At 43.6% G+C, this 19,343-nt stretch overlaps 1 protein-coding gene across 4 annotated transcripts in view; it reads left to right on the top strand.

The window, feature by feature from the left end:
- LOC118506376 (protein pellino) overlaps positions 1 to 18,830 on the top strand; it is a 35,707-nt gene extending 16,877 nt beyond the window's left edge. For all 4 annotated transcript variants that reach the window (XM_036043402.1, XM_036043403.1, XM_036043405.1 and 1 more), the window contains 7 exons: positions 205 to 294; positions 6,562 to 6,793; positions 13,372 to 13,563; positions 15,995 to 16,282; positions 16,363 to 16,516; positions 16,611 to 16,788; positions 16,864 to 18,830. In XM_036043402.1, the coding sequence (XP_035899295.1) occupies positions 205 to 294; positions 6,562 to 6,793; positions 13,372 to 13,563; positions 15,995 to 16,282; positions 16,363 to 16,516; positions 16,611 to 16,788; positions 16,864 to 16,990 (1,261 nt within the window). In that variant the 3' untranslated portion in view covers positions 16,991 to 18,830. The remainder of the gene's footprint in view (positions 1 to 204; positions 295 to 6,561; positions 6,794 to 13,371; positions 13,564 to 15,994; positions 16,283 to 16,362; positions 16,517 to 16,610; positions 16,789 to 16,863) is intronic.
- Positions 18,831 to 19,343: the final 513 nt, after the last annotated feature.

The following is a 19,343-nucleotide window of genomic DNA, read 5'->3' as shown; positions in this document are numbered from 1 at the left end:
GTTGGAATTTTGCGAAACGTTTTTTTGTTAAATCCGTCTTGGCGTGCGCTTGTGAAGCAAGGGGCGGGCGACCTTATTAGTTAGCTTCGGATTGGGCGATCGAAAAACAATATAATACAATTGATTTTTTACCTTGATGCAAATATAAATTGTCAGCTTTAATATTAATCTTTATTTATTCTTTCTGCTTCTTTTACCTTCCAGAACTGACGGCACAGAGTCTCCGATAATTACGGAGAGCGATGCAGATACAGACAAACCACGGATGAGATACGGAGAACTCGTGATACTAGGGTAAGCTTATATAAGGGTGGGATTAACCTTTTTTTAGGCCCTTTCCAGATTTATGATTCCCCATTCAGCTAACCGAATCCATCCGGACACACAGGGGCCGTATTAAGTCTGTCCCAGTTTCAAAGTTCATCTCGTTGATTTTTTTTCGAGCTCTTCATGTCGGTACATCGTTGCCATCAGTGGTTTGTTTTGCAATTTGATTGGAAATTCTGCATTTTCCTTTAGCGTGCGGAAATGTGCGTGCTCTACTGACCGTGATAAGAAAAATGATAGTCATTTACGGTGTGAAACGCACAATAAGTGTCTGGTAAGCTCCACATTTTCTGCCGGCGATTGTCTTGGCAGTTGTTCCTCCGGCAAATAATATGGGTCGTCGTCGTGCTGTTGCGAGCACGAACGAAGAATCACTTTTCTATCTATCGTGTACAATACCGGCCGGCGGCTGACTGACGGACGGCCCTGTCGAAGCGAAAGTGTGGAGTTTCCCGATTTGATTACGCCATACCGTTTCCCTCCACGACTCACTCTCGACCAAAATGGTGGAGTAAAAAGGTTGAGTGGAGCGTTTGTTCTGTTTGGTTAAATGTTAAAGCTTCAAAGTTCATCGGGTCCGTTTTGCCGGCCGGTTGTTAGTCTGCAGGCGCGTGTCTGGATTTGGTGTTGCTACTCGTGGTAAAATCGTGCCTAGAGAAAGGGACGGCTGTGTTTGGGCTTTGGAAGCATTTGGTGAGTTCTCCAATCGTGCTGTGTGGTTGGGCATTTGCAAATAAGAAATGTCTTTGCGGTGAAATGGTTTGACCCCACTCTCCCCTCGATCGTTATCGAGCTGGACTACATTTGAGGAAAGCTTTCCGAGCTTTCCGAAGTGGCATATAATTGTGTATCGAAACATTTTGTTTGATTATTTTAAATGTTGTTGTTCGATCCGATTGTATTGATTATCAGAGATTTATTTTTAAATTCAATTGCGAAGAAAAACACGCCTGTTACAATTGACCGTTAATTTAGCTTGTCCAAATTGTATCCTGTTCAAACTGCTTCGTGCGTTTGAGCCTCACTCCTAATGAACTTCTACCTTAACGAACGAAGAGAACAAAACAGGCAGGAATGGCCGAAACATAGTTGTTTCCCTGCGCCCTTTTTGGGATGATTAAAGTGAGGCTTGCCCATCGTCGAAAGCATCCATTAAAGTTCTTTCTGCTGTCTGCTGGTGGCTGCTTCTTCTGCTGTCAGTCTCTTGTAGAAGACGGATGTGTTGTTGTGTGCCAAGATTGGGAAACCGAATGAATCGGTGTCTTTCATTGAGCTAAGCTTAGCATGTGTGTATGGGCGTATATGGCTTGTAGGGCTAGGGCTCCACCGGTCATTTCGTTGAAGTTGAACTCGAAATAATCCCGCCGTAAATGTTTTAATTCATCATCGAGCATCGGAAGTGTTCGGCGCTGGCTTGACTTTGTTTTGGTTACCGCCTGCGAATGGGATTCTGCCCGGTCGATGGTGTTGCTGTCTCAGATGCTAGCATTAATTTAAGCGTTGATGCCTCTTTTTTCATGTTACAATGTTGCCGATGTTTTACTTGCAGATAGAGGAAAGAAGAAAAAAATCTTTAAGGTCCGACAAAAAATCCCGCCACAGCAAGACAGAATGAGTGATCTTTACCAAGCAGAAGGTCTCTTTTGAAAGTGCGTAAACAATTCTTCGATGGTAGGTTTAAGTCTCGGAAGGAAAACTGAAAGCCTCTTATGTATCTACCATCTACCGTGGAGAGGAGGGGGTACGGTTTGACAATTAAAGTGTCCAGAGAATTCCTACCGGCCAGAAGAATGGGGCGCTTTCATGTAAACCGCCATGAAGTGCTTCATCACTAAGTGTGAGTCGCTCATTCATACTCATTTCTTGATTCTGTTTCGAATGAATGAATTTTTAATTTATAAATATGATTGATATTGTGTTGTTGGACTGTTGTAAAAATAGATTTTTTTTGAGAATATGCCTGAAGCATGTACACGAGTAAGGAATCTTGCTAGACATTTACGTTAAATTCCTGGAAACCTTAAATAATTTGAGACTTGCTCGTCTAAAGAAGAGAAGATACACTAAGCTCCAACGTGGACTGGACTGTGTTACATCACTGTCATTAATAGAGTAAAAAAAAGAGAACCTTCGATCTTCGTACCGTCTGCTCGCACTCCCAAAAAGCTCAATCTTTGTCCTGGTCAATGATGAAGAGACGGCGTTTTTTCTTTCTTCCTATAAATCCGGCAAAGTCTTCTCCCTGGTTCAGGGTCTTTTTAGGGTGCGATCCACCTCAAGACGTGCGGATGCTAAGTTATGGCGTGTGTTAGAGCCTTTGAAGAACATACCATATGTGTTATACGGGCTCTCGTGTCCTCCCGTATGCCATGTGTGTGGAGCCCAAATGTACCCCCAGCGGACTGGATAGACTCGTGCTGTGGAGAACACATAAAAATAAATTAAAGATGTTGTGAGTTGTGTGTGACCGAGCGGGTGCGCGCGCGCGAGCGAGAACTCGTTTACAGATTGTTGGTGGAAGATAAGTGGCTTATACTAAATTTAATTTAGTCTGTCTGTGGGGTGTGTGATGTTTGTTGTTTCCGAGAAATGGGGTAGGTCCAGCGTTGGCATTAAAGGTTCTCAAAACTGTGCTATCGCTTATTGTAAATCTGTTGTCTGACGAAGGTTGTTTGGTGTGGCAAAGTTGCTGTTATATTAGGGGGTTTAATTATTTTACATCGCGTACCCTGTATATCTTTCCCAAGTCTCATGTTCCATGAAAGAGCCTTAAGAAATATTCATAAACGCATGGACTGGAGGGCAACCACACGACCAGCAACGCAACCAGTATTTAGCTGCGTGAGACTGATTTGTTTTGGATTTTTGTGTGTAACGATTTGCGGTTGATTAAGAATGACTGGACGACGGGGTCAGTCGGTCCGGAATCGATAGAATTAAACATGCCCCGGATCGGGAGGAACGAACACATGAGAATGGGTAAAAGTATAAATCTTGAACATGATGGGGGGGAGAACCACACCACACAAACAAGCCAAGCGGTCGAATTGATGAAGGATCGATCTTTTTTCCAGTCATCCAGCTCAATGCTGCCGGGTGATTGCCAGGAGATCTCGTCAGCAAGCAAGCAAAAAACACGGGCAGAACTTCGTCACAGGTCATCGCAGCAGCTCTATCGATCCGCAACGAATGAATTCTGATGAAGAAAGTTCGGAGAACGGACCATACGAAATATCATTAAATACGTTCGTTCCGAGACACGTCGGTCGGGGGATGGTTCGATATAAATCTCCGGAGAGATAGTTCGTTGTAACTATCGGCATGCGGCACAAAGAAGGAAGGAAGGCAGAAGGGAAGCCCAAACTGTGCTAATGGAAGAGATGGTTTGTCAAGCCCATCTTCTGCTTGCCACAGATGATGAGCTGCTGGGACCAATTTATGTTTCATTAATCTGTGTTCCTCAAGGTGACAGCAGCCCTGTGGAAGAGGGATGAAATTGATCCCTCGCTTGCCGGGCCCGGATCTTTTCCTTTTGTGGAACCGTTGCTTCTTTTCCCTAGAAAGGCTCGTTGGCTGGTGATTATTTGTAAACGTTTCAATGACGCGCTTGTGTAGAGGCTGGGGTGAAGATATTGGCCACAGTGAAAGGTACAGGACCAGTCACATGTCACGTCGGCGCAAAGGATGTGATAGATGATGTTTATGACCTCCTATCACAGGTAACCTTCATGGTAGGAAGAAGGGTCGCAGATGGTCGCTACCTGGATCGATATTTTGCCTAGCACTTGTTCTACACAATTTTGTGTTCGATTAAAGAATTGGCAGCAGTCTGTCAATTCGGAAAAATGGCAATTTCGCTGCTCTACTCTAGCTAGAAACTCAGTCTACTCCGAAGTTCCTTTATTAATGACCAGTAATGGCTGATCGCTGTTCCTTGAGTTGACATCCAATTCTACTAAATCAAGGAAAATCCTTACATGAACTCAGAATTAAGCCTAGGTTTTTATTTTTATGGATTCAGGTTAATTTTGTATTCCTCTTTGCTTCACTGCACACGGCGTGTATAATGAAAAATGCAATTTAGCTCAAGAGAACTATTCGTTTCGAGTTTCGAGAACATGCTTGGCATAACATAAATTTTGTACTCTAGTTAGCGCTGCTACGAACGAGGCCTTGCCTGCATGGCGCACACAAATCAATTTCGTATAATTTAGCTTCACGTGGTCATCATTATTGGCGAGGTCACTGTAGTGAGAGTGGATATTTCTTGAAGAACAAATGTGAATGTTTTTAAGAGTTAATTTTGTTTTTAAACGGATTGGTTACAGAATAGAATAGGAATTATTAGAAGGAATCATTAGAATAGGAACTAGGAAGTAGCTTCCAAATACTGCACCGAATATTTGGTAGAAACGCGAAGAGAAAACTTGCTGCCGCTAGAGTGTGCCAGAGACCTGCCAAAGGGCGGTAAACATTATCAGGTGGTGGTCCGGTGCTGCTAGGTTCGTTCCTTTCGGTTTCTGGGGCATTCAGTGAAGGTTAAACCTGCAACCATTTTGCCGCGTTGTGGCCGGGTTAACAGCGTTTCTTTGTCCCATCCGTCCATCGGCTTTGGCGAGAGTTGTGAGGCCCCGGACGCCGGCACGGAGGACGGTAAAATAATAATCCAACTCGGTCCAACTCGAACGTACACCATCCGGTCGATAATATGAAGTCGTGCTTGCCCGTCGTCTTTCGGTCGACGCGTCGTCTTCTCTCTAACCGTCCGCGTTTGGTTTGGTCGGTCAGGTTGGCGAATCGATCGCCGAGCTGTGAAGCAAGCGGGTCCATGGGTTTAATGTTGTTGTTCTTGTTCTTTTACACTAGAAGCCTTGACCGTTTGACGGGTGTTCGTTCTGCACGGCGCTTGTATTTTTGCCGCTTCCATTTGCAACACCATTCGCTGGCCCATCATCATCGATGCCGGCAAAAGACGGCGGAAGTGCCCAGTGGTGTTTTTTATGTGCTCCGCTTTGGCCGCGCTCACATGTCGTTTTTTGGTGGGTTAAGTTTTCGCCTCTTTTTGTAGAGCTACAATTTCAGCACACATTCGTTCCATCGTTGGTCAAGTGTAACGGCGGGGCCTAGCCATTTCTAAGTCAAGGTTTCGAAGGGAAGATTTTCCGATTCCGATTGAGTCCGTTTGGTGAGAGAGAGATAGAAGGGGAACCTTGACGTGTATTGTGTCTGCGCTGTTTTATTTTTAAATGTGGAATCTACAGCTTCTACAGCTTTTGAAGACTGTAACGAATTAATTATCATTATCAACGACGGTTGATGCTTTTTGCGAGAACCAACCCCCCAATGGCAGATGCATTATTGCTTCGGATGGTTAAGTCCATCACCACCGCTGCGGACGGACGAACCACGGGTTTGGGTCACGGTCAGTGACAATAGTGTTTTTTCAAGTAGGCAAAATATTAGCAAGCGCTAAGATTGATTAAATTCTTTGAACCATCGCTCAAAAACTGTGCGCATAATCATCGGTGTTGATGGACGAGGCATTAGACTTTGGCCCGTAGAGAGAATCCATAGCTTGGGAAGAGGAAATTAATTGTTTATCACCTCACCACATCCCACCACCACACGGGTCGACGCATAACGCTTTGTAATTTGATAGCATTTTCAAGTCCATTTTTGCGGGACCGCGAGTACTTCTTCCTTCCGCCCCAAAACGCGCTGGAACGGGCGCACAGCAAAAGGAAACGCCAAAAAAAAAAAAGAAGGTAGATTAATGAAGAGAGACGTTATCTGTGCGGTTCATTGGACAATTTCTTTAGTTTGACGCTGCTGCGAATGAGAGGCGGATGGCGAAATGTTCCTTTTGGGCTGGCCAAATGATCCTCGCTAATGAAGTCGTGAACCCTCATCATCATCGTCTCCGGCGTCGTCGCTACCGCTTGGGGTGTCTGTTGTACGCATTAACCTGGATTCGGTTTGCTTGGCAATTTGGAGTAAAATGATACACTTTGCACGATTCGGCTATTATTTTTTTCCCCTGGATTTTCAGTCTTCAGGTTTTGTTTTGTTCGTTTGAAACGGCTCTTTGTTATTTCTGAAGGCTTTCCTGTTCATATTTCTGTATTCTATTTTCCAAAATTATTAACCTGTCAATAGCATTCCCGAGTATATGTAGATGATGATTTACAGTCCGACTAACACGGCTCTTTTCCCTATTCTCTCTTGCGCTTTTAGATATAATGGATTTCTACCACAGGGCGACCGTGGCCGACGCCGGTCAAAGTTTGTCCTGTACAAGCGCACCGAATCAAATGGCGTCAAGCGGTCCAAACACTACATCGTCCAGTCGCCCCAGTCCTCGCAGGCCATCCTGGACGCGAAACAGCACTCCATATCGTACACGCTCTCCCGCAATCAGGCCGTCATCGTAGAGTACAAAGAGGACCCAGATACGGATATGTTTCAGGTAAGCTGCGCGAGGAACTGCGTTACTGTAAACTTGCAGTACAATACCCGGCTTGACACGAGTAGTTTATGGGATACGGATTTAATGTGCTGTATGTGGGACATGGGAGTTAATCTTTGCTCTAATCAAGAATTTGGTTTAAATAAATCATCTAGTCCCCCGAAAAAGCAGAACATCCCTTCCGGCTAGCATTCTCCCGAACCTCTCTCCCAAGCATCCGCAAACAACGGGCGAAGACTTTAAGTAAATTGAAAGTGTGTCACCATTTCCCGGTAAATCAAAGTTTGTGCGTAAACAACGGCCAAATCTTTTCCGGTCCCGAGAACCCCATCGTATGGGTTGGGTTCCCTTTTTTTTTGTTGTCGTTACGTCGCGTCCCAAAGCGTCGTACGGTTACGTTGCCAAGGCTTTTGAACACCGATTGGTGTGTCATCACAGTGCGGACCGGAAACACTTTCTTTTTGTATCTCTAGTTGTTAGCTCAGTGCCAGACGGCGGTGTGCTTCAGAGTAGGGTAGTGTTTGTTTTAGAGAGGTATAATATATTGTTGCTCTTTTTTTTGCTTGAACATGTGACTTCATTTATTTCTTCGGCGATTTACAGTATCAAACTATGTTCCATGCGTGCACTATACTCTTTTCCATGTTGCTATATAGAGTGTAGTAGTCAATTTGAACCACCATAGAACGAAGCCGGTTGTTCGGCACCAATTGCTTCACGGTTTAATCAGTGTTAAGCAAACAGCGGCTGTGTTGCGTCTGTACGCGGGAGACGCTCGAGACAATGGCTCGAGACGCGTTCAAATGCATTTTTCACTATCTATGTTTGCTGTGCGGCCGTTGTTGACCTTCGCGGACGGATTTGTCTATCGCGGTAATGCGTTTCAAACAATGTGCGCGTCGTACTTTATTTGTGCTTCCTTATAGGACTGCGATGAAGTACCTCGTTCGTCGTAATATGGCGGCCAATGGGAGGAAGTGGCCGATGTTCCTTGGGGCTTCTCGTTTCTTTGTTTAAAATTAATAAATTGATCATTACTGCAAGTTTTAAATCAAAGTACAAACGAATGTCTTCTGGAAGAGAAGAAAGGTTCTAGGCAGAGGCGTTTATTTTACTTTTCCGCTGCAATGTGGTGTGAAAAACAATTATGCCCCGGCGGATATTGAGACTGCGGTCTGCGGATGGTGTTTGATGTATTTGTTTATTTCCCCAAGAACCCGCGAACCCCTGTTGCAATGTGCTGCATGCCGCTTTGATGATGATTGTTTAGTCAGGTCATCCCGTCTCCTGTTGGAATCGACTGTTCAGAATTTATGCAATGTAATCTTTAAATAAGAGCGACTCAAGCGACTATCCAGCTACGGCCAAGATCAAGCCCAGGAAGCCAGAAATGACAGGTCAAGAACTCTATAGTATGTAGTGCCAAAGAAGACAGACTCTCCCATGCTTTGTCGTCTATGTCACTGTAAAGTCCGCAACCATGAATTATCTGCTTTTAGTAGCTCAGGAAGAAGAGGACACAAAAAGCCGACCCGCATGAGCATTGAAGCAAAAAAGGATAGAATTCGCTATCGTAGCGGTAACTGTCACATAATGGACGCTAATGTTGTTGTCGGCGCGGTAACACCGGTTGTTGTCGTGTCGTCCGCCCGCACGTGAGCACAGGAAAATGCAACTTGGATATGTCGACCCACCAAGGGGAGCTCAAGACCGGTTCTGCGATGATGCATTACTATCAACTCGACCTGCCCCACCCCGCTCGCCTAGTTGTTGTGATGAAGTAAAGAAGAGGAAAAGTTGATCCGAAGCGTGATCCCTTACTCCCTTGCCTAATCGCCGTTTCCGTCGTAAGTGCCTTTTCACTTGTTCGCGATACTTGTTCGATGTGGCACTTGTTACACTGGGCTCTCGCACACTATTCTGACTGAGCGTACAGTGAGTTGGATAAATATATCCACCCTAAAGATGTCTGACTATATTTTGATATTACATTCCCTTAAGTCAAAAGGTCTAACAAATAGGTAAGAGTTGCTGATTATCTGGATCTACTGTTCTGAACAATTCTTGTCTGACAGACTTAATGTGGTATATTAAAGTGTACACTGCTGTGCTGTCCCGGCCGTTCACATGCACACCACCAACACACCACCACCCAGTCTCTTGGCGTGGTGACTTATTGTTTGTTTTTGTATGCAAAGGTAAAAATAGTTCGCATCAAAAAGTCAGCGAACTTAGGCGCGAAAGAGCGAGAGATAGACCCCCACCGTGTACTGTCTGTTGACGCCATCGCCACCGGGGTAGTAGTACCGCCGGGGTTGGTTGGTTGTGGAGAGTGCATTGAAACGAGTTTCCGCGTTCGCGACGCCCGCTTTGAGAAATGGCGTGCCCGTGCCATCGTCTCACCCCTTTGTCATCAAGGTGTGTAGGTAGCATTAAACGCATCGGTCAGGCCCGGAGCGGACCGGAGTCGGCGTCAGTTGGCCTAACTGTTCATTGCCGGTGCTTTTGCTTTTGCCGTTCTGTTGTGTTGCGCGAAGCCGCGGGTATCGTTTGGCACGGTTCTCGCACGCCTTCCTTCAGTAAAAACGACAACAACGTGCCATGCGACTAATGCCGCTGGTTTCCTGTATATGTGTAACCTTTACACCGTACGCCTGCTCTCTGCCGCGCACCTCTATGTTGTATGGGCTACAAACGATCACAAATGCATATTTATTTGTAGTGAAAAATGCGTTCTTAAACCCGGCCCTATTTGAGTTAAAGTGGTTAGGTAATTTGCTTTAAATTTTAAAATTAAGCCCGAGATATTGCGGGTGATGGCTAACATAAAACAGCTTACTCTAGCTTAGGCCATGCTCTCTAGAATCCCATTCGATTCGTGCCCCTAGCTATGGGCAAAAGTAGTTTGTTCTGGTTGCTGGCATGCGTAGGAACGGTGATGATCGTCGGTCAATAACCAGCGGCATACTAGTGCGACTCCGGATACTGTTTTAGCTGGTGAGCGGGTTATTACGAGCATCAGTTCGGTAAGCAGCAGTTGCCATTTTGCAAATGCCATAACACACACCGGTGCGCAATTTATGTGGGATTCTCGGATGAGTATTTATAAAATGTGTGTGTTGGGGCGTCTAAAAAGGATGGAAAGTTAATCCTATCCCAACTCCGGGTGGGTACTGGGATGCGAACCTTTCTGGGAGTCGGTTTTTACTGCTCAATACACCGTAATCCGGTTATTGCCTACCTGGTTTATGGAGTGCATTTCAACATTTAAGACATTTACTAGGCTGTGGGAGCATGGTAACTGTGGGCTAGTTACTGTAAACTTTGCTCTTTTTTTAGAATATCAAATCATAGCGGAAACTTGTAAAAAAAAATAATTGGAGCGTTACTGGCTCAGACTACTTTGGAATTATTTTCATCTGGATAAAGTACTTCACTGGTAAAGTTACTTAGTTATACTGATTAAGGTATAATGCATTCCATGTTAAGCAAGAATTTAAGTAAGAATCGGTTTCACCCATTGAAGGGCTTCTGTGTAGAAGCATTTGTCGCCAATCGGGCACTATAAAGGAGCATTTACGGGATGGTTACTCCAAGTGACACCACCTTTCTCGGGAGAAAGTATTCGTTAAAAAAATGTTTCTTTTGACGTCTTACACACATAGCGCAACAGTATCAAGAAGTACAGAACGAAGAATCAAATGGTGGTTCAAACACTGTTTGTACGCTTGTGTACCTACGACTAAATACGAACCACAAAAAAATTGAAATGAAATCATCAGCCGGCTTTTTGCCGTTGTCATTTGTGGTTAGTTTTTTGTTATTGCCATGTAACATTTACCTTCTGGTCGAGTCGAGTGTCTCAGCTCTGTTGCCTGATAGCGATAGCGAGGTAATAAAAAAAGTCTTTTCTATCTATGCTTCATGCGTGAAATGTCCCATGGAACCGGTAGGGAGAACGTTGTTAGTCGCTTGTGGACAATTTATTGGTGCGTGAAGGATGAGTTGTTTTTTTGGGTTGAAACGTTACCAGAAGTTATGTTTTATGTGCTTTCTTAGTTAAATATTAGAGGGTTTTAATTTATGATTGTTTTGAAATGGCATTTGAGGCTTGAAAATTAATTGGCTATGATATAAAAGCAATAATTAAAAAAAAAAAATCAAACATATTCATGTATGTCTTGCTTTACATTAAAGGTATAAAATGAGCTTCAATAGCTGAGATTCTACGCAAAAAAACATAAATACAATGTTGTAGCACAGTACGAAAACAAAAGGGGCCTCGATGTTTCCCTTATGATAGCGTTTATTAGTTTCTTCTGGCTTTGAGAACGGGTTTCACCAAGGTTTTGTGGCGAGGTTTGATATATTTTTTGTTATTTCATTGCAATTGTTGTAGACAGTGATCGTTGATCGCTTGATTTTATGCATACAACTTCGATGGTTATCGGTCGCTGTTCACTTTAGGCGTTGTTTATCGTTATCTCAAGAGCATGCAATATGCATACAACTTCGATGGGTATTGCAATGCATATTGCAATATAATCCCCTTCGTTTCGTTAGTTTGCTTATAAAAAATATACCCTTCAGAGTAACAGAAATGTGTTGTGTGTTATGTTTTCAACGGTTGAATAAGATCTCCAAATGAATTAAAGTACATATCTGTGAGTGATCATGAGAATGTCTTGTCAAAATAACTAACTAGATGATGTAATTTAACCCTTATTGACAACATGCTTGTCCCTGGGCGTCCCGGTGGAAGATGCGTAAGCGGCGCCGGTCTTCACGCGGCTGACTATTCAACTATCTGTAAGCCTGGTAAGCCAGAAATGGCAGGCATGACCTGAATAGTTTCGTTAGGCTAAGAAATAAGCAGAACCATGTCCTAACAGTAAAGCTAAATTTTTGATCATGGTTTCTCCTTTTCCTTTATTCAAGGGTTATATCCACCAAGAAAACAATAATTCATCTTCTTATTTGCATAAATATTGCAAATATTGATCTCCCTGAATCAAGTTATGTGGTCCATCACTCTTGTGCTGAAAAGCCAGATGACTATGGAAGCCACCAGCAGCCGGCAGTGTCGCCAGTGACAAGTGTTCTTTGGGTGGGTTTTTTTTGTTTGCCCTGTTTGTGGAGCACGCTTGTTTGTGGCCTTCGGTTTGGTCCGATCGATTGCAGCCGGTCTAAGAGAAAAAAGAGGATGCTTTTTTAACACCCAGTTGCCCAGTTGAATGCTCGTCCTTGAGACACAAGCAGGGCGAACATCATGAGCGCCACCACCCGATGGTCACTGGAGCATTGCACTTTCTTTGTGTCATTTTGTAAACGGCGAAAACTTGCACACAGGGCACGAGGTGTGGTACTGTTGATGCACATCTTCTTCGTACGTCATGGCACTAAGGGTAATTTCAAGAGCAGCTAGAGGAGGATTAAGCAAACGATTAGGTATAAAATTGATTACAAATTGTGCTCAAATGCAGTCAAGTTGAATATGAGTTGACCTTTTGTAAAGAGTTTCATTACTGTTTTTTTTGTGAATATTGATCTTCGTTTCAACTTATAATTTTCTATACTGTATCTTCTGTTGCTTCATGCCTCTAAAACTGTGAAGGTTGCGAGTTCCAAATAACATACATTTTCCCACCCGCTCTTTCCTTTTTGAATGCTTTTCGCGCGAGGGAATCGAATTTTGCACAACTCTCGCAACGTTTTTATTGTAAAGTTTTGATGATCAGCGTGCAGCGTGTGTGTGTGTGGGCTATATCGATGTGGGCAACTTGAGGCTCATAAATAGCCTCTTTTTCCTCCCTTTCAATCCACAAATCGCAACTCACTGGCAAGAAATCGCGGGTGAAGGCCAAAGCCGTCTGTCGCAAAACACCTCTTGAAGCTCGGGGGGAAAAACGGTCTCTCGGGCTTCAATTGGTGGCGCTTCGAGTGGGTTCGTGTGGGATTAGGAAATTGTTCATTTTATTTTCTTGAATCAATTGTACCCAACACTTCACGTGCGCGTGGTATGAAGCTAAAGAGAGGTGTTCAGGGTTTAATCTGTTAAATTCGCTGTGATGTGAGGGCATTTGCCTTTTTTGTGTCTCTATTTAAGTAATTTATTTAATTGGTTATGCGAATGTTTGGAAGTTTGGACGTAACTTTAGGATTCGTTGGAGTTAAGATAATTTTAATTGTGTTAAATCCTAGTTTTTTGGTTGACTGAACTGAAGTTATCGGCATTTTCCGTTACATCGGTTTGATTGCGTCGGTTGCCTGGTGTGGAAGGTTTTCTTAATTTGTTCCTTCACCTTTGGCGACTCGCGTGTATTACATAGCGCCGTAGTATTATCGAGATTGTGACCAGTGAATCGCGATAAAGTCTTAAAGATCTTATGTCACCGATTAATGATCACATGGGACACACACATTCATATCTCTGGAGAACAAGCAGATAATTTTGGTGCAAAACGATTATGTTATCGATAGTGTTTTATGTATGTTGATTGCACGCTGTTCGGCCATGCGTTGTAATCTTTTAATTAAAAAATCGCTTTATTAATGTATTCATTTATTTCTCATTCCAGGTGGGACGATCATCCGAATCGCCGATCGATTTCGTTGTGATGGACACACTCCCCGGAGACAAGAAGGATGCAAAGATTGTGCAGAGCACAATTTCCAGATTTGCATGCAGAATTTTGGTGGACCGAGCGGACGGCAACAAGGCGCGGATATATGCGGCAGGGTTCGATTCTAGCAGAAACATATTTCTCGGGGTAAGTTTCTGGTATAGATTTTAGTTTGATCACCATTAAATTGTGTGGACAAGATGTACTCCATCACATGTCTAGATATTGGTATGGAAAGGTGTATTGCACAAGTCGCTGCATGTTCGGAATCAAACATCATCAAAGCTGGAGAAAACGGATGTGAATATAATATCCACCAACTAGACAAAAACTTCCGATGTTGTACCGGTCTTCCGTCGCTATGGTCATACGCTGTTTATCCAATCCAGCAGCGCTGGTGAAAGGGGCACTACATCAGTAGCAGCTGTAAGAGGTTGTCTCCCGGAATGGTCCGGCAAAGCGGCAAACAGGTTTGACAAATGCTGCGCAGTACAATCATCAATCCCTCTCACGGCTGCTTGCCAGTGTTGACGCATTTTGCCATGACCATGGTTCTTTGAACTTCTTACGAGTTATGCTTATGATGCCGCCACGATCGAGGACTTTCGATGGTGGTGCACATGTGTGTGGAATCTGTTTGATTTTCATGACCCATCGGCACCGACAGCAGTGCAGATACCGCGTTGGTAATGATAATGAAAACACAACCGGCTTATACTACATCACAACCCCACGATCCGGTAACTCCTGGTCGTCGCAATAGTAGCTGCGAATACCGCTGCCTGCCATGTGAAGCGCGTCGAATGCGGCTCGAGTCTCGTGGCGTGTGTCGTCGTAACGCGGACAACTGGGGAAGCCTTTCTGTCGCTTAGATAACTGACCGGTCGTGGTGCAGTGTGGCACATGTTACGTCCCGCACGTAAATTTAATGTAGATATTTAGTGAACCCGTGTAATTGGCACGCAGCTACTACCAATCGGGGTTTGGTGGGTTTATTAATGAATGAATGATTGTTTTACGTCGATTGTTTCGGCACGGCGACAGGCTGTGGTTGTAGATGCATATCTGCAGGAGCTTGTACAGTTCTGCGAATTTTGTTGTCTATTCGATTCGCAGTGCGAAGAATCAGTCACCGACGCTCAAGATTAGAAGTCGTATTGTCTGTCACACTACTGGGAAGAACATATGCGAAGAAGCAACAAGACACGGATGATGTTATCAGTTTACAGTAGGTAAACTTTTTTTTCCCCCTGGTGAATGAAATGATATGTAAATAAAGATAGGGGGGGTTTGGCTTACCCGGCAGATTTATGTTTGACGTAGATAATACCGGCAATGGCGCGGGGATTAAAAAGATAATGTGCTAAGATATACGAATTACTTTAACCAAAGCCCCACAGTTGCTGATAAATGTTCTAGAGCTTTATTTCATGCATAGAAAATTAAGCAAACAGATCAATAATGGGTAATTTTATAAAAATCTACATGGAGCTAAATAAATCAATGGAAAAAATTGGAAGTAGTTTAGGAACTAGGGAATTTACATATGGAAACGACTTTTCGTGTAATTTTAGGGGAATTTTGCACAAAACTGATGCAACATTGCTCTAAAAATAGTAGGGAATATTGTAGCGTTACCGTGTTATTTTTTTCGCTAATGAATGACGTGTATACATTGTCCTATTGTTCCATTTAAGTTGGGAATGTCCATCAGTCCCATCCGCTGATGAAGTACCTAACTTGACTCATCAGTGTGAGTTGAAAATCGGTTTCATCTGAATCATGCTGCATTTTATAGTAGATTCGCTTTAATATTTAAATTCATTGCTGTTAGTTGTCCCCATTTTTTTTTCCCAAGGAATGAAGTGTAAGCTGTTGCTGCCTTACGTGCTGACATGAGCTTTTGTACCTTTTTGCTCTTAAAATTTCCTGTACACCATTAGTTAGCGATGCTGTTTGCGCTAATTATGTGGAGCAAACCGTTTGAAATAAAGCTTTGGTCTTTGGTGCCTAACCGAGAGGTACACTAAGGCGAAATATTTTTGGGTTCGTTCCATGGACACCTTTCCACTCTGTCTCGCGTACTGCGTAGTATTGGAGAGTTGCGTTCTGGTTTTTTTTCTTTATCATCGTTTTTGCAATACACGACGCCCATTCGTCGAACAACGGTCGTACCGGGGAGGGTTTGGAGCAGTTGTGTTCTGTTGTTGCGTTGTGGTAGGATTATCGGGGTGTCTCTTACCATATTTTGCTTTAGCTTCACGCCTTCGAAGCGCGTCCGTGCTTCTTGGACGGAACCGATGCGGATGTGCGCGTACCACCACCCTGCTTCGATCACGTTCGATTCGTTGAAAATGGAAACCATGTGCACCGTGGTGCGGCGTCTTACAAGAACTTCGATGCTGCGCAATAAAATTGCAAATTACTTTCGTGCATTGTGTTGCTTTTCCAATTGTTTTGTGTTCAGTCCTTTGTATTTTTAATCAACTAATATAGGCATATTATTATAAAATAATTTAAATATTTTAACTTCAAAATGTTGAATTAATCGTTGTACATCTTTTTTCTTTATTTTTAGGAGAAAGCCACCAAATGGCAGGATAACGTAGAAATCGATGGCCTCACTACCAACGGCGTACTGATAATGCATCCAAAGGGAGACTTTTGCGGTGGCAACGCAGACTGCGGACAGTGGCGGGAAACGTCAGTCGGGGGCGACGTCTTTAGCTTGCGGGAATGCCGATCGGCACAACAGAAGGGGCAGCAGATCTACGACGAGTCGAATGTGCTGCAGGATGGCACACTGATCGATCTCTGCGGTGCGACGCTTCTGTGGCGTTCGGCCGAAGGTTTACGGCATTCACCGGTACGGTGCTCTTCTCGATCGAACGTTTCAAGGACTCTGGGACAGAAATTAATTTACTATCGTTTTTACTCTCTTTGCAGACAAAGAAGGACCTGGAAAAGTTAGTAGACGAAATCAATGCTGGCCGGCCACAATGTCCGGTCGGCTTAAACACGTTAGTTATTCCTAGAAAAGTGTCATTGGGTGATCACGTCAATCAGCCTTACGTATATCTTAACTGTGGCCATGTTCAGGGTGAGTATAAGATAGTACAAAGATTCCGATGTGTGGTGCTAATATACTTTTCATCTCCCTTTTTCCGGTGCTTGATGCATGATGGGCGGGATAGGTCAGCATGGTTGGGGTCAGGATAAAAACACAAACGCACGGCGGTGTCCAATGTGTCTGGAGGTCGGCCCGGTGGTGACGCTGTGCATGGGAGTAGAGCCCGCATTTTACGTAGATTCTGGTCCACCAACGTACGCGTTCAACCCGTGCGGCCATATGGCGACGGAGAAAACAGTCAAGTAAGTATCGATCGTCCGTTGGTGTGCTGCTAAACGGGGCGTATATTAATCTGCCGTTTTGCTTCCCCGTTTCAGATACTGGGCAAATGTCGATATACCTCACGGTACCAACGGTTTTCAGTCGGTTTGCCCGTTCTGTGCTACCCCGCTTGTAGGATCTCCCGGTTACATAAAGCTGATTTTCCAGGACAATTTAGATTAATTTCTCGCCATCGTCTCATCATCCTTCACACGTCCTAGCAGCATTGGTCATCATCGTTCATAAACGGCGTCGTCTTCGCGTCACGAGCTGCGCTTTTGGCGCGGCGTTCGGCCGTCTTTCCGAGCCTCCCGCATCACGCTAAGCAAGGCAAGCTAGAAACGAAACGCTAGAAAGCTGTGGGCGAAACGCTTCGAAATGGGTTGGCAGAAGAGGAGAACAGCGCCACCTAGTGTACGGTAGCGAAACTGTGTTCGTATTGATTTTAAACCGTAGCGCCCTCTGTCGGTGTATAGATAGTTTTATTTGTGAAACCATTTGCTTTTTTTTTACGTAGACCTGCATCGAAATTCATACTAGCGGCATTTATACTCTATTTAGTTTCAATCGTTTATTTTCCACACCTTTTCTATGCCCAGCACAGCACATTCAAAGCATCTGTTTCTTTTTTTTTGTAATCTAGTTTATTGACGTGTGTTCATGTATTGTATCGTTTTTTTTAACTGATGGTCGAATGAAATACAAATAGTGGCGCGGCGCAGTAGGACGAATTGCGGTTTAAGGCTATGACCCAGACCCGTCGGACAATGAACAATCAGTAATGCAAAAACCAAACATAATTAATACACGCTAAAGCATTGCATGCGTTCCAGTGCTGGTTGCACATTTTCCTTCGATCGTGCACAAGGTGATCGTACACGAAGCAGCCTAACAGACCGGAGCCCTTTGAATTCGGAACCTGCAAGCACACGATTTGTTATGGTTACCTGTGCACGCACACATACAACAAACACAGTGAGGATTCTTTTTAGTGCGTTCCCTAGCGTCTGAAACTGTAGCACACATGTGGTTTAATTTGAAATTTTGAACAGCTTAAGTTACGCCGAACGATTTTCTTTGTGCTGGTGGTAGTGTCCAACAAAGTAGGATGAATTTTCTGTCGTGTTTGCCCGTATCACCCTGTCTTAGAATAAATTGAATTCACTCTCTCTCTCTCTTTCACTTTGCCTTCCCATCCATATATTTGTCGGTTAAAAAAAATGAACTGCGTACGATAAGCAAAAAAGTGAAAAGAAAAGGGAATGCACACTGAGAATGCACTTCAGTTCGAAAGTTTGAAAGGGAGGACCGCGTCTTTGATCGTTGATCCTGTGGATGTAACGTCTTCATCATTTCGTTTGTTTAGTTTGTAGCGTTAAGGTTAGGTTAGTGAATCGCAAATCGCTGCTACGAAAAGGCATACACATGAACTGACGACTATATGAGTTTAGTTGTGTAAGTTTTTTTTTCGTTTCTTCTTCTTCTTTATTCGATTACCGTTCATTTCATTTTGTGTCCAGTTGTTGCACTAGAACAAATAGCGGAAAAAAAGCGTAAACTAATTGTAGGAAGTGTTTGTTTTCTCTTTGTGATTTCGACACCTTACACTTGCTCTCGATTTTCAAATCAAATTACTAGTGAATTGAATTGGGTTGTGTTGCGATAATGATAAACGAGCCATGTTTTTTAGTGTGAATGAAAATGAATGATAAAAAATGTCCACGAGTCGAATGCAAACACATTGGACAACACACAAACACAATTAGTGAATTCCGTTCGTTCGCGGTTCGTTCCAGATTGCTTCTACTTCTCTCGATGGGACGCACTACGAAATCAAGCAACAAACAAAAACTGCAAGTTAAAAAACACACAAATATGAACAAAAAAAAACGATAAACACATGAGAAAAAAACAATGGTGAAATTTCGTTTATGATGAAACGTGTACATAAACTATCGATAAGACAACTGCATAAAGAAATTAGATAATGTAAGCATGTGTGATGTGCGCGTCGTGAAAAATAGCCGCATCGTGTGTCTGTGTGTGTATTTTTTGATGATGGCGGGAGGAAAAATGTTTCCGAAATTTCGATATTGTTTTCATTTCGCGCAGAAGATGATTTTAATTAGCTGTCGCATGTTGGTGCGTTCTTTAATATTGTTTCACATTAATATCTGGCTCCCCGGCGCACCCGGGGACTGAGACGGTTCCAAAACATTTTAATTGCTTTTTCAACCCTTGGTCGCTGTTGTTGTCACCGGTGTGACACTTACAGGCGGGAGAAAAACAGTTGTCATCGTGTCAAGAAGCTGTCACAAGGAAAAACATCCACCCCGTGGGAAGGATCGGAAAAGTTTCAAGCAAACACCTTCTTAACTCTCTGTCTCTCTCTCTCTCTCTCCGAGTGTTGGGGACGCTCGGGAATAGTTGAAGGAGTTTTTTTTCTCTGTTGTAGTAAAATCGCTCATCCGCCCGTGGGAGGAGTTTCATTTTTCAAACAATTTAATGGTTCCGGTTGATGAAAGGTGGTAGCAAT

This window comes from Anopheles stephensi, chromosome 2 (genome assembly GCF_013141755.1).
Source record: "Anopheles stephensi strain Indian chromosome 2, UCI_ANSTEP_V1.0, whole genome shotgun sequence".
NCBI lineage: Eukaryota > Metazoa > Arthropoda > Insecta > Diptera > Culicidae > Anopheles > Anopheles stephensi.
This window is presented reverse-complemented; position numbering and strand designations above follow the sequence as displayed.